The sequence below is a fragment of the Aphelocoma coerulescens genome, chromosome 1 (assembly GCF_041296385.1).
Source record: "Aphelocoma coerulescens isolate FSJ_1873_10779 chromosome 1, UR_Acoe_1.0, whole genome shotgun sequence".
In the NCBI taxonomy this organism is placed as follows: domain Eukaryota; kingdom Metazoa; phylum Chordata; class Aves; order Passeriformes; family Corvidae; genus Aphelocoma; species Aphelocoma coerulescens.
In genome coordinates, this window is record NC_091013.1 from 16,906,759 (window position 1) to 16,922,665 (window position 15,907).

The 15,907-nt window shown below is 37.6% G+C and overlaps 1 protein-coding gene across 1 annotated transcript in view; it reads right to left on the reverse strand.

Annotated features, from left to right (window-relative positions):
* TXLNG (taxilin gamma) overlaps window positions 1-15,907 on the reverse strand; it is a 24,873-nt gene continuing 8,966 nt past the window's right edge. Inside the window, 9 exon segments of the mRNA XM_069002936.1 lie at window positions 1-3,261; window positions 4,262-4,357; window positions 4,895-4,987; window positions 7,585-7,659; window positions 8,655-8,774; window positions 10,196-10,390; window positions 11,141-11,311; window positions 14,528-14,619; window positions 15,307-15,622. Of these exon segments, the coding sequence (XP_068859037.1) occupies window positions 2,941-3,261; window positions 4,262-4,357; window positions 4,895-4,987; window positions 7,585-7,659; window positions 8,655-8,774; window positions 10,196-10,390; window positions 11,141-11,311; window positions 14,528-14,619; window positions 15,307-15,622 (1,479 nt within the window). The 3' untranslated portion in view covers window positions 1-2,940.

A 15,907-nucleotide genomic window follows, 5' to 3' on the forward strand; every position in this document is an offset into this window, starting at 1 on the left:
TATTAAGCATACTTATTTACTTAATCTATACAGAATTGAGTAGATAAAATTTCAGATTCACATTAGTGAAAAATCTCTACAAAATGTTTTTGAAAAGCAAAACAAAGACTGCCTGTTCATTTATCACTTTTCCTCATGAAAGCAGACATGGGTTGTAAAAATAAAGCAGTGTGTTTAGCACAAACTAGATTTCTGCATCACTTTTTTCACAGTTATTTCCATCTACAGTCCAAAGAGGTAGATTTTCTGCAACACCTGAGAATTGAACTGTAACATAACCAGGTGTAATGAAAGGAAGGACAAAACAATAGAGATACAGCCCTAACTTACGTGTGTATTTATACACGTATTTGGGTCTTGAATCACATACAATTTAGCTTCTTGAAGCTTAATCATGGTGAAACTGTTGATCAGGCCCCAGTTTTGACAATCAGATACACTCATCTCAGGCTGCATCACTTTACATCCCAAGTTAAATGGTTTGTAGTAGTGGGAGAAAGGCAGTAATACAAGTTTACTTAAAAACCCTACTGGAGCCCGTTTGGCTGCAGCCTGGCAGTGCAATAGCCTGCAGTATGGCAGATCAGTGACAGTGCTGAGCTTATCCCTTACATCAATTTGTATTTTTTTTAAAACAACACTTTTTAAGCAATGCATGAAACTCTGTTGACTGGTTCCAGGAAGCAAAGTACCGCTTGCCTTGGCCAGATAAGTTGCTATGATAAGGGTATGTTGATGGTAGAAAAGAGAGAAGATAGCCCCGTTTTAAAAGCCTTTCAGTTGGGGCATTCTGCTTCATTTACATATTTAGCCAGTGACAAAGATACTTGTATTGCTGTTCTATACATCTGTCGTGTCTCTAAAAGCCCTTTATTTTATTCTTGCAGCAGGGTCCAAAAACTCACTCTTGCCTCCATGTAGAACAAGTACTACCGAAAGAATTGTTCAGAATACAAATGTCCAAATAACAAATTGTAAAAATAGAAAACTGCATGTCCTACCTTGCCAAGGGTATGATGCACCAGATACAAAGTCTCGCATTTTTCCTCAGGAAAATTACATCATACTTAGTGTTAGCTGAAAACCAGTTCTCACACCACCTGTTTTTTCAAGCTTGAGTCTATAAAGCAAGTAATTTGAACAGCAAGTCTGAAATATTTCTTTCCAGTTATTTTTATGCTACAGGGTTTGCATGATCAACATTTCAAAGCTCTGAATCTAACCTGACTACTCACTGCTACCTTCTTTTCATTCCTGCATTGTGCTTGGACCACAAACACCAAACCCACAAAAATTTAGGAGAAAGATGGCCAGCTTCCCATTTACTCCATTTCAGTTTTGCACAGTTCCTCTTAGTGGTGTGAGCTAACACATGTGTTAGGCCTTACATAACCATTCTCTCTGAGGCAGCTAAGTTATTTCAACGTACATCACTACAGGAAAAGGACTGGGAGCTCAGTGCAGCCTGAACATTTAAGTAACTTAGCCACTGAACTGCCAAGGGCAATGGGGGTGGGAAGCTCGTTGAGATGTGCTTGATTCAGAAATCCCCTCCCAAGTAAGTGCAAAAAACTTTAAGTACCAGAAAAGGCTACACATGTTCATATTTCTTATAATGACAGTAACCAAAACTAGAAAGTAAATGCGTGGGAATTAAAGTTCGGGGTAGCTTGTAGTTAGATCACATTGCCTTGCTAAAAAATAAACGTTGGTCCTAGTTCCTTTCAAGAAAGGAAGTCATAATGTGGATATCAAATTTTCTAGGAAAATACAATATGGTTTAAGGTTAACAAGGAGGCTTTGCTTGTGGTATGTTAGCGTAAGAATGTGAAGTACCATCTTTACTAGATAACCTGACTGGGAAGGCACTCTGCCAACTGGTGCAGCTTTGAGGTTGAACATGCAGGAAATTCCATGTTGTACTTCAGGAAAAGTATCTGAATCTTCATGTTCAATTATAACCACTATAATCTTAACTAACACTTAAATACATTGCATAGCTGGCTGTTAGAGGAAGTCTGTATGCCAGACTCCTGTCTTCCACACCTCCAGCAGGAAGTGTCTTATTTGCCAGCTCTTCAGGTAATCCAGAGGTTTGCTCAGACATGAATGGATTGCTCTAGTCAGGATAATCATGTGGTGGACACACTGCAGCTAAGAGGGAAGAATGTGACCAACACCTGTGCAATAGGCTCCACAGCTCCAAATCCCACTCGGTAGCATCACTGTACATTTTCCAACACATTTAACATGTTCACAGGTAGGGCAAATAGTCCAAACTAACCTTTACAACACAACCCTGAGACATCTGCAAAAAGCTGTACACCCTGTTTCACCAGCTGCAAATCAATGTATTTCAAAGCTGTTTTTTCATACCACGAAGTACATAAAACCCTTTAAACGTATCTTTTACTATATTCTGGACCTTTACTTTTCCATTCATATATATGAAAACATATACAGGAGGAAAGCTGACTTTTTTACTGGCCATTAGACATCCTTATGTAGATAAATTTACTGGAAAAATTGATAATCTTTAGTATAGTGAATGGCAAATCAATGAACAAAACCAGAGTGCTGTTCTTTAAAACAAAAGAGTGACTTGCTGTCACCATTTTCCCCAAACGATATTAGATCTGTACACAGTCTTCCATGACAGTGATTTGTGTAGTGGGGAGGAAACGCACATGCATCCTTTTATGGAAAAATATTTTCTTTTAAAAAATGAGGCAGATGTGCAACACAGTTGTGGAAAATTTATAGTTTAAGCTATTTAAAGCTGCTATGCAGCTTCCTGTACCACATAAGTCCAGTAGTTCTAAGAAAATACAGATATGGTAGAAAAAGTAAGAAAATTTTCACCACAAAACCAAATAGTTACCACCAACAGAGAAAGTTTTACACAAAATATATCTCTCAATACAGTGTTTACACTTCATTTTAGTCTACAGATTCAGTGCCAGGAACAGGACTTGTTGAGACAGTCTTTTCGGAGCTATTTGCCGCACGTGATTCCACATCGGGTTGGATTCCTGGTTCCGTGTCAATGGGAGTTCCCAGCTCCTCATGGGAATTGAGTGTGCAGGACTGCAACACCTGCACAGCCAGATCCACATCTGCTTCTCTAAGAGAAACCTGTTCCTTGAGCACTTCCACCTTCTCATTCAGCTCGTTCCTTTCTGTCTGAAGGGCCCTGCACAGCTTCTCCAAACGCTCCAGTTTTATTTGAAAGCCTTTGTATTCTTTATCTCTTACTGTTTTCTGAAGGACAAAGGAAGTAAAAATTCTGTGATACAACCATTTTCCCCCCCTAAATTAATGAAAAGAATCACCACTATTTAATCTTGAATATTAAGTCTCAAATAATCCAGTAGGCCAAATTCCAGCTGAACTAGAGCCAATTCCTCAGAATATTTCACTAAACCATGAGCTGGAGTGGCAATGGATGCCTTTAAAAACAAGCAATGAGAACTACATAACCACTTAATGCTAACTGTAAGTAAGGGCTGGGCATCAACCAGGACCCTAACTATGAAATCCCATAACACCGTCAATCAACTACAACCCAAATAATGGCAACTATAGGGAGGAGAAGGGCATAGAAGTAAGAAATCCACAATCCATCAGCAGAATCCAAGCCAGAATGTACCATACTCATGGCTCTCCTAACTAGCTCCTTATAACAAGGGAGGGAAAGGTAAACAGCAGTACAGCAGAACCTACTCAAATCAAGCACAGTTTGCCAAGGCCAGACCTCACATACCTGAACCAGGCCTTGGACAGTGCAGGCACAGCTGCACTGTGCAGCTCCTGCCAGACTACATGTAAGTAATGGCATTTCATGACCTCAACAGCAGCAGCAATGCAAGAAAGCAATCTATCCCTCACCCAGGGGTTACTTCCTTCACGTCAGTCTCATGTATTTCAAACAGATTTCCATCGCAGCACTGGTTGAACTTTGCTCAGCATATTGAAATACAGTCAATTCCTTCAGCTAGTATGATTTCATACGCATTATCCCACCAATTACACAGTAAGCAAAGATGAGGTTCAATTTTTTTTGTGCTATCAGCTTAGATTTACGTAACAGCCTTCCATTTCCCATGCCTGACAATACCTTACATAATAAGAAATATAACGCAGACAACCCAAGAAGAGGCTACAGTGTATTATTTCCAGTTCTCTAAAACTGAAAAATGTATGAAGTTCTCTAGGACTCAGAACTCTAGCTGAACCATACTGCTGCTTAAAACATGATTACCTCTTCAGCCATTTGCAGAAGAGCCTTGTTGTTGTTTTCCCATTTTGTACGCCACACAATGGTTTCCTTTTCCAGTTTCTTAATCTTCTTTGTCATCTACAAAAGATAAATAAAAGATTTAATTCTGTGGCTTGTGTTGCAACACAACATGAGTATATTGCATGAGTAATTAGACTTCTTAGCATTACTTTCCAAGTCCAGTTTGAACAAGTTATTTTGGAGATGTGCTTCTGAACAAAATCAACCCCAAAAATACAGATTCTGCATTCAAAGAAAACAAGACTGAGTCTTAAAAGAAACAGACTGTCAACTTTCAAGTACAAGTAATAAAAAGCTCCAGGAAAAGAAGTTTTAAAACATAAGCACAGCCGAAGAGAATGAGAAGCAATATTTGGTAAAATACTGAAATTACAATTTAGGTATTATTTAAGTATGTCAAAAAACAGAAAAAAAATTACATAATTCTCTTCCATAATTCTTATACCCTATCTTCTGATCTAAATGAAATTGTGAAATTGTAAAAATACTCCTTCTATTTTCAGAAGGGAAATGCTTATAAAATCTAAAATGCAACCCACTAACAGCATGCATTTCTGTATTACTTTTTATGAAACTAGGTAATACTATAAATACCTTCTCCATTTCTTGTCTGAAAGTTGTAAAAAGCTCATTACTTTTTGCCATGGTGGTCTGGAATTCTTCAAACTTATCCATGTAAAGAGAAAGCTATTGGAAAAGACGCAGGAACATTAATCTGAACAGTGTATACAAATACAAAAATATGTAGGTACAAGGCAAAATGAAATTAGAAATAGTAAAACATGAACTTCCTCTTTATTTTTTTAAACTATAGTACAATTTCCATTTGAGGAACATGCAGACCTTGTTTGAAAATGTGCTATTTAAATTATATGTGAACTAGAGGTCTGTGTTTATAGAACAGCAGTGTATTCTGAAGTAAAGAGAGTATTATGTTTAACTAAACGTTGGAAGACATCACAGTTCATCACTACCTCATTTTTACTTCCCCACTGGGAAAAAAAACCCAAAACTGTGGACATACACATATACAGGAAATTCAGCACCTGGTTAGTGAAATTAAAACTTAGAAATTACCTACCTTTCCACCTTAACCAGCCAAAGCTAATAACCAAGGCTGGGACAAAATAAACAGGATTGATTTCAGAAATGAAAATACACATTCACAACCAATGTAATCTGCTCAGTGAGCAAAAATCATGGAAAGGGAATATTGAAAAGAAATTAACGTAACAGTGAAAAGCATTAGACTTTGAAAAGTGAAGAGCATTAACATTCAATGACAGAAAATCTTCTTGACCTGCACTGTAAGGTAAATCACCAAGAAAGAATTGCAAAATATGTTTAATAACATAGTTTTTAAAAATAATTCTTAATCAGTGTGGGATTTGATGTTCTAAGAATACATTACCATTTAGCAGTAACTTCTTACTCCCAGTGAAGAGTAGTAGGTTTTCTCAATTCTTACACTGGGGGTTGCAGGACAATACAATTCAGAGCATAGAAATACTGTGTTTTGCTCTATTAGGAAAGGGAATTTCTTAACAGGAATCAGCCTAGCTTGTCAGCAGTATATCATGGCTCTTTGCCATTATTGTCACTGAACCTTCTAGTTCATTATATTCTATTAAAAATCTGTTGGCCCCAAGAAACCACTAACTATACCCATTGTAACTATTAAAAACAACAAAAAAGGCAGTGAGATTTTAAATAAAGGGTAATCAACTCGGAAAAAAAAATCATAAAAGACTAAGCAAAAAAACCATTTGGAAGTATCTGGATATTCCTGTGTTCAAGTCCAATAGAGATGTGTATGATTCCATCTAACTACACACATGCTTTAAACCTAACTCCTGGAAAGCCTTGAACTGGGTACAGTAAGTGTGAAAAAAGGGCATGGAACAGCTTTCAAAGACACTGGCATGGTTTAAGCCCAGTTGGCAACTAAGCACCACACAGCTGCTCACTCATCCCCACTCCCCACCCCAGTGGGACGGGGAGGAGAATCAAAACTGTAGGTTGAGGTAAGAACAGTTTAATAATTGAAACAAAGTATAACACAATAATAATAGATGATGATGATAATGATTACAAAAAAGAAAAAACAAGTAATGCACAACACATTTGCTCACCACCTACTGCCCAGTAATGCCAGACCCCATTCCCAAGCCCACACCAGCTCCCTTTCTGGGTAACTCCCCCAGTTTATATACTGGGCGTGATGTTTTCTGGTCTGGAATATCCCTTTGGCCTTTTGGACAGGGTCACCTGTCCCAGCTATGCTCCCAGTTTTTTGGGTTTTCTTGTGTCCCTCCTCAGTAGCAGAGCATAAGACATAAAAGAGCCCTTGACTTAAGGTAATCACAATTTAGCAACAGCCAAAACATCTGTGTGCTGTCAATGCTATTCTTATGATGAATCCAAAACAAAGCTACAGAAGAGAAATTTACTCTATTCCAGCTGAAACCAGGACAGAGACTTCATACAAAACCTCAAATGAAGCAGTGACACACAGTGAACACACACAGTGAACAGAATGGCTACTGCTTCCCACTGCTCTGGTGTTGGCTGGAGCTACCATTTCCCTGTGCCTCGTGCTGAGCTCACGTGTGGTCAATGACTGCAGGTGATCCAGAACCAAAGCACAAAAACTGGAGACCATCTCTCCTCTCTCAGAGGGGATTTTGCTGTAGCATTTACATTACAACAAGAAAATAATTTGAAGACAGCAGGGTCTGTGGACAGAGATAGTCAGGTTACTAAGTCCAAATAACTACAGGGATAAATGTGACATTGCTTGCTCCCAATCCTCCACAACAGGTGGAGATGGAAACAGATTCTAAAACCTGCCTGAGTAAAAATCCCCACACAACTCTTTACAGTCACAAGAGAACAATATTTTCAGAGAAGCCATGCTTTCCTAAGCTTTACTTCTTAAGCTTTCCTACATTCTAGTCTTTGTAGTATTAACACTATTAATTTAAAAGAGCACTAACTCCAGAAATTCAATGTTTAGCACCTTCCAGGAACAGTACTCTCCAGATATATTAAACAGCAAGTGCAAAACATCGATTCTTTACAACTTATATTTCATGCTTTGCTACTGAAAAGTTACCTACTGGAAATTAAATTTAAGACTTACTTTAAAAAATTCAAAGTACTCTTCACAAGAATCTGATGAATATTAAGTTTTTTCAGATGCATTATTTTCACTACAGTCACAAATCTCTTGGTATTTTCTTTTTAGAACTGTTACTGAAGATCTCTCCATTAAAAAGAGATACCTGCTGCTTCAGCTGAGCTTCCTGTTGCTTCATCTGTTCACATTTGTGTCTGGACTCTGTAGCTTCTTTTAGCAGCTAAAAAATAATGCAAAAAGCCACATAATGAACAAAAGTACTCCCAAAAATGGCTTAACTTAATCTATGATTAAAAATGAACAAACATTAACATCACCTAAGGGCTATTCAACCATGTTTTCTCACACAGGCTTTTTTTATTACTACACTATATTTTCATATACACAGTTTAAAGCATGTGATGGCATGCAGAGATTTTTATTGAGACATTTTTCTAACTGGTAACACAAGTCAGTGTTTCCATTTCTCTAGAAAGTTTGGGCTGCTAAATTATGAATACAAACTGTATATAATTTATAATTGGCTTGTAACCGCTCGAATTTATTTTCCACTTTCATTTCTCCAGTCAAAATACTATGTTTTGAACTAATCTGCAAAGAATTTTACTTCAACTTGACAATTTTGTAGGTTCATATTTGAAGAGATTTTCATCTGCTTATGACTCAGAAATTACATTCAAAAAAAATAAAAGAATCCAACACTGCATGGTCATTTTAAGATCATCCAAAAAAACCAAGGTTTTTTGTCTAGAAGTTACAGATTCATAGGAAGAAAACTTCTGAGAAGACTGCAAGTACATTGCTGATTATCAACATGGAAATAAAACATCACACACAATTTGGGGGGCAAACAGAGTAGAAAAAACAGGTGCTTTATTCTGTATTTGTTATTTCTTATAGCATAAAAACAGAGGTTACAACTCTTGATCACAGAAAGTACTTTTGGTGTTTCACAGCATGTTCCCCAGTCTAAGAGAAATTTAATTGATATTCAGCATATTTCCTGAGAAAATGCAAACAAGTAACATTACTTGCCTGTTAGCATAGACATCAATATTAAAGGCATCATATACAAAACTTAAATCTCAGTCTCCTTATTGAAATCTATCCAAACTTTTAAAGGACAATCCTCTCAATTTGCTGTATTTGCTTTAAATCAGGCAAAGTCTGGTTTGGTGGGTTTTATTTCTCTTAACATATATAGAGTTCACTTACAAACTCCCGCTCTCGCTGATGTTTTTCCTCTGCTTCTTTAATAAGTTGGGTAGTTTGCTGAAGTTTGGCATCCACAAGTTGCTGCTGCAGTTCCTTATGTTTGAACACTTGATCGATATGCTAAAGGAAAAAAGAAAATCATAGTAGTCAAACATAGATAATCTGCTGGTCAATGAAGGCAAGTGTAGCGTTTGGAGAGATGCACATTGTTTAAAAGTTTCATGCAAAAGAGAAAGTGGTAAAAGACTGATTTACATGCTTTTCCCCCCCTTTATCTCCATATGCTGTAATTACCCTTTTTTGTCTTTCATGGAAGCAAGGTGCCTGTTTCACTAAATTGGTACAATACTGTCAGTCACTTCACATCAGACATTGCAAAAATCCTGCAGCAAGTAGTCTACATCCTTGCTTCTGAAGTTGGTTTATCTACTTCTAATCCTTACTGTGTTACTTCTGAAAGCTCTAGTCTTCATAATTAAAAAAGCTCAAAATGAGCAAAGTTTGCAACAACAGTTTATTTAGCTGATGAAATCCCACAGGTCACTGCATTTTGCAGTATTACTTACATCCATAAAGTAACACAAGGCAGCCTCCTATCTTTTCTCTTCCCCATATAGTCTCATGGTAGATACAAATATTCCATGATTGCACAAGGTATGGAATTAGCCTACAGAGAGCTTTCCAACTAACTGATTCAGATTAAAAACAAAACAAAAAAACAACCTCCCAGAAACAGTTGAGAAATTATACTCCAAACCTCCTGAGCCAACTAAGAAGCAGCCAGCTAATCTTAGTTGTAGAACTCCATGCAGCTCAGTTCTTTCTCGGACAAGGAGAACTGGCTGTTTGCCATCATGCTATCTTACAGCAGCTAGCTCACATCCTGGTGCCAATTAGAGACAGCTCAGTTAGCCCTAGAGTAGAGACACTTCTATGATACCAGGCCAAATATATTCTTACAGCATGATATCTTACTTCAATTCTGTGCCAACAAGAGCAGCTATGTACACAAAGGAGCTTCCCAGAAAGACCTCAACCTTAATGAAGTAGAAGAAATAAGACAAAATAAGTCTTATATCCCCTCCCATTATAATGTGAAATTGTAATAGTTGAAGTTCTTCAGAGTTAATACATATTTATGTTGGAAGTAACCATTGGAGGCCATTTAATCCACTCAAACTAGGGTCAACTTCAAAGCTTGATCAGGTATACTCACACTTTGCCCAGCTGCATTCTAATACCTCTAATGGCTGAGGTTCCACAATCTCTGGACAACTTAGTTCTATTTGATTACTTTTTTTGTGAAAGACCTTCTCCAATGCTTCCTGAACTTAGATATTCAAAATCAGTCAGGAAAGGCAGACAGTGAGCCAAACAGATACTAAATTTTCCTCAGTAGTGAAGTAAAAAGAATAATTTAAAAAATTACAAATACAAAATGGCTGTGAAACATGAGGGGGTTTTGCTCCCCTTTCAATAATTATCTGATCCTTACAGTCGAGGAACTAATAAAAATCCCATTACAAGAGTACTGTAAGCACCTCTTCTCGCAATGCATACTGTTCAATGAGTTTCTTCAGTTTTTCCCCCAGTTCAATATTTTCCTGACGGAGCTTGGCATTATGAATATCATGCTGTTCCAGTTGGGTCTGAATTTCATTCAGTGTGATCTGGAAGTGTGCAGTTGCTTCTTTCCGTCTTTCTTCTTCTTCACGTGCTTGTTGCATGTTTTCTTCCTTTTATGAATAAATATTCATTACATATTTAAATATAAAATATTAGAAGTGTTCAGGTCAAACCATGCACTTTTTAAGTCAGAAACAATGGCAGTAATTCATTTCTGTACAGTTTCCATTTCTAGAGTGCTAGAACTAATATAAACCACGACCATAATAGGCCAACGCTACCCATGTGAAGTGTGTGGAACAAAGAATCTAGAAATTGCAAAACTTTTAAAAACTTTTGTCTTTACCACTACCAACATTACTCAAAGGCTGGTATTAAGGTGCTACATAAATACCTTTGCAAGTGTCAGCATTATCCAGATGCAAAAACCAGCATTGCTACTATAATGCAATTTTGTACAGCAATCACAGATTCTTGGCTCTCTTCCATTTCACTCCCATTGATTATATTCTGACAGAATTAAGTTTTTTGGTTACCCTGCTATTTCATGCTGGTATTATTTCACTTGCGCTATGTTTTCCAGCAGTCATCAGCACTGCTCCCAGAAACAAATATGACAAGATCAAATATTGCAAGTAATATGAACTCGTTTCAGGGTGAAAGGGAGAAGATCAGCAAGTTAACTATCCCTGTATTCTTTACCTTAAAATCAGCTATGCTTACATTGCATGCCACTCATCTCCTACATATACAGGTAATGGGGCAAAGTGACAAGGAAAAAAGCAGCAGTCTCGATTTTAAGCAGTGATGGGTAAGACTTCAGTCACCAGCAGCACTGTAATTTATGTAAATAAACTAACCTTCAAAGTTTTGTTATGACGCTGAAGCTCCCGACAGAGAGATTCCAGTTTGCTACGTGCCAAAATGGCCTTGCTATGCTCACTCTGTAAGTGGACTTTCTCCTTCACAACTTGTGCTTGCTTCTTCTGCAGTATCTTCATTTGCTTTTGAACATTCCGGCTCTCCTCCAACTACAGTTAGAGAGTAAATTTGTTAAATAAACATAGGTGAAACCATCTTTATGCATCTAGATGAGCACACTGAAGAAACTTTTGAGCATTTTGGATGAAAACAAGGAAGTAAAATTTTATTAAGACCCCAAGTTGATCTTAAAGAGAAACTACCATCATCCTACAGACAATTCTAAATGTGTAAGGACAGAGGATGAAAATACACAAATTCCAACTTAACATTTGCCTTTGAGGAACAGGCAGCATGGACCTGTCGTTGACCACAAGCTATCAGCCTGCTTTCATCTCCGGGGTAAGAGTAGCCCTCTGAAAGGAAAATGTGGCAGATACAATTAAAAGCCAGCTGAGACTGGCTTTTCAACAAGTCACAACTTTTCCCACTCTTATCTTGAAAGCACATGCAACTGTTTATCCAACAGGTCTTGTTTTTGCTATCAAGAAGAAAAACCACAGAGCTCCTTGTCAGCAGGAGCTCCTACCAAGGGAAGCAGTAATTGATACAAGTTCATAAAATGCTAAGGTATTTCAGAAAAGAACAGACAAAACAAGCAGCCCTGACAAATCAGGTCAGTTACTATCAAAACTACATAGTCCAGACTTGGATGACTTAAAGAGATCTGCATTTGACGCAATTTTTTTGTTCTATTTCCTTTAGGCTGTCTACATGGCAGATGACACAGTTAACTGTATACATACTTAAAAATCTATTCTGAGAATATCCAGTGAACAGAAGTTTCTTGCATTAGTATCTCACAGAGTATGTTCCATTATACATGATTTTTGGGCTCCCTGAGAAACCGTATTATTTAGAGTCTGTTTCTTTGCAAAGAAGGCAACAATGTTAAGTGTTACACTGCTTCTTATTAGATAGTGCCTCAGCCATGGGACACCACAGGAAAAGAGGGCTGGCAATGAGGAACATAACCGTGACAGAAAAATAATACAGTGCTGGTTTTCTGAAAGAGCTCAAAATAATGCTGAAGCACAGAAGAAAGAATAAAGTTAAGGACTCCACAACAACAGTAAATTAAATGTGTCTTTAATCTAGTTTAGGGAAAAGGAATATTAAGGGAGTATTTTCACATCCAAACATAAAAAGCCCTTTTCTTGCATGGCCAGAAAACACCACTTCAAGTGGTTGTGCTGTCTACACACCTATGAAATGTCAGGCCTGTAAAAGTGTGCCAGTGTGAGAAATATCATCAAGGATGCAAACCTTCCAGCATCACAGGCCGATCTCCTGATAGATTCCAAATTACGGAAAAAAAAATTGTGGAAGATCTTTTGCCAGGAGAGAGGCATTCCTACCTTCATTGTACAGTCCTTTTCATGAGACACCACTGAAAAACCTGACAGTGAGCTTTAAAGATGATGAATCTTTAAAAAAAGAAAAAAAGCATTGTAGGTGCACTGTCATAAACAGTTCAAACCTCTGCTGGCATTAAAGCCGACACGTATGCCAGTGGTTCTCCACCACTAGCATGAAGAAAAGAATGCATCTTAAAAGGAACACAATCAGATCCAACCTAAACATTCTAAGTGGAACAGGAGCATCTCTCAAACTCATTTAACTGAAACAGAGCTATTCTTACAGCCAGACAAGCTCTCACCCAGCTCCTCAGCCATTCTGAGCATCATGGGGAAAGCAAGTGGTTTTCCAGGATGGTGACTGCGAATGTTCTGCCTGTGGTCTATTGATCCTCTCCTGCGAGGGCAAAAAACTTAACGAGAACACATCTCTTCTGCCTGCCAAGCTTCTTGAAGGAAATGACAATTTATTTGGCCTAGCTGTTCCCTAATTGTTTTGAGATCTTTCCTTCAATAATAAAACTTGAAGTGAAAATAGGGCCGACTCTTTTCTTTCTGCAGAATCAAGAGATTCATGGTGGCCTAGCTCCTCATGCAGGCCCTCATCACCACTGTGAGGTGACATGGGGGCTGTTTGCTTATATAGAAAAGGCATCGCAGGCATGAGCAATTGCTCATAAGAAACAACTAACTTATGGCATTTTTTTCCTCTCACAATATCAAAGCTCATTTTTTAGGTGGGTTCCCCATCCTTGAGTTACAACACAGAACTATTATTGTTTCTCATTTAAATGAAAGTGACTTCTTAGAGAAGCTACTAATTTTAAAGGAAATGCCCTCACGTGAACCAAGAGCTTGTGAGAGAGAGCAAGGAAAACAAAGCAAAAATGTAACACCTCCACGGAGGACTCGATCTCCTCAACAGAACTAATCTAAGTCTGTTCTTAAGTAATCAATATTACCTCTGTGAGTAAAAAGACTACCTCCTAGATCATCCTCAAAGTTTTGGAGATAGTGTAAATCTCAAAGGAAAAAAAATTATTTCAGAAGAGTTATGCCATGTTGCGCAGCCATTACGTCATTTTCAGAAATATTTGCATATGATACACTTGACAGCTACAGAGAGAAAACTTATGCTTTTGTAATCTCTTTAGTTCACATTCATTTCATAGCTACAAATATGGTGGGAAAACATATACACACAGGACTTCCAGTCTTTCCATTCCTGTCTGTCCCTGTCTAAAGACAAATGAGTCAGGCGTTGCTATCTCCAAGACCATTCTGGAAAGTAAGCTTATGAACCCTCTCCTCTAACTCCCCAATTTTGTGATCAATTTAGAGAATAAATTATCATTTAGCATACTTGAGGTGGGAACTTTACAAACTGCTTCTTTTTGGTTTGTTACTGAAGAAATGCAACCCGTTCTTTCCGTTCCTTTACATGATCAGAAAGCACAAAACAAAATTAAACCTAGATCTTTCCAACATCCCACATTCCCCAAAAATCACTAAAGAGTTAAATATAACTGAACATTCCGCTCCCCAAATCTCTGTATGATAGTATGTTCTTTCTCTTTATCCTACAATGATAAAACACTAGCATAAAAGCATTATCAAAAACTAGGAAAATAATTACTCCCAAAAGAACACAACTTTTCTGTTAATCCTAGTATTATGTTTCAACACCAAGTTATCAAAACCTATTTCTTCTTTGGATTTGGGCAGTCATGCAGAAGTGAAATGACTACATGAAAGTTTGGCTGAAGCAATACTCAGTCAGCCTGAGGGTCTTTTTTATCAACACTGTAAAATACTCAAAATCATTAACTGTCCTGCATTAGTTGTTCTTGCATTCCATAGTTAATATTAACACATTAATAACTTCTGCTATCTTTACAAATTACTTACCAGATCAGCATACTTCTTGCACAAAGCTGCCAGCTTTTCTTCTGGAGTAGAAAGTGTGTTCAAGGCTTGCATTAATAATAACACTTCTTTTCCTATGAAATGGATGAAAGACAATGATACTGAGGAAGAAAAACCACATACCAGAAAAGCAGCCTGTCTTTAGAAGTAAAATACAGATCCATGAGAAATTAGTGTGATTTAAGTTGTTCCCTAGTTTGACAGCTGCATAATCCTAACTGATGACAAATGGGAAGTCATCACAGCAAGAATAAATTTGTCTTGCCCTACGTGCCATTCAGCAACTAGTATAGAAAAAATTATTTTAAGATAAAAACACAAAAATATTTTTGTTTCATAATTGCACAGATAAAAAGAGAAATCTGAAAAAAATGACATCTAGAAGGTTAAGTTTCACTAATAAAGGATATCGGCAGATATGTTCTTAATAAGCATTTAGAATTTAATTATCAGCCATGCTTTGGCAGCATTGAACACTGCAACCCCAGATTTCAATCAGAAAGTTAAAAAAGTTGATTAGCAATTACCACGTTATTATTATTAACATTCCTGTAAAAATAGCACTGCCAGCTGAAGGAGTCTTACATATGCATTAAGAACTGTCTTTCCCAAGTAGAAGTGCACACACAGTTTCTCAAAATAGCCTGTTACGGGTGACAAGTTTTTGGCTACAGAGTAAATTTGAGACAAAGAGCAAATCCATAGCTATTTTACAAAAATATTAAAGCCATTTAAAAATCAAAATGCCAAAGAGAACACACCCAAAGTCTTCTCTTTGTGCTTTTCACTCTCAGGATCTTGTTGGCCATCAGGCGGATCAGTACGGGCTTCTTCTCTCCCAGGAGTCTCCTCACGGGACTCTTGGGAGCAGCACATGGACCCTGGGTGCTTTCTATTCTTTGTGATGTACTCTGCTTCTTCCAATGGGCCTGTGTTTTCCAGGCTGTAACAGTTGGACTGTGGATACTGCAATGCTGTATCAGACAACTCAGTGCACTTGCTCTTCACCAGCCGATCCTGGTTATTAATCCCCATCTCCTGAGATCCAGCTTCTTCTTCCATGGCACCACCAACCACCTTCAGAAGGGAAAGCAGGAAGTGGATGTAAACAGTCAAGCAAATGTGTTTAAAATGACAACTTCCACCCTTCATTTGCATGGACAAACAAGGGTAAAATGCAAAAAAGAAACCCTGATAAGTTTAGGGAAATCTACATAAATACATTGTTTCAAGGGCATAGGGCAGAAGCTTGAGCTACTTCAATCACAATGCCTAATACAACTGTATTAACTGGAGAAATTAACTGTATAAACTTGACTGGAGAAAGCTGGTTGTTATAACAAGAATGATAAACAGGACCAG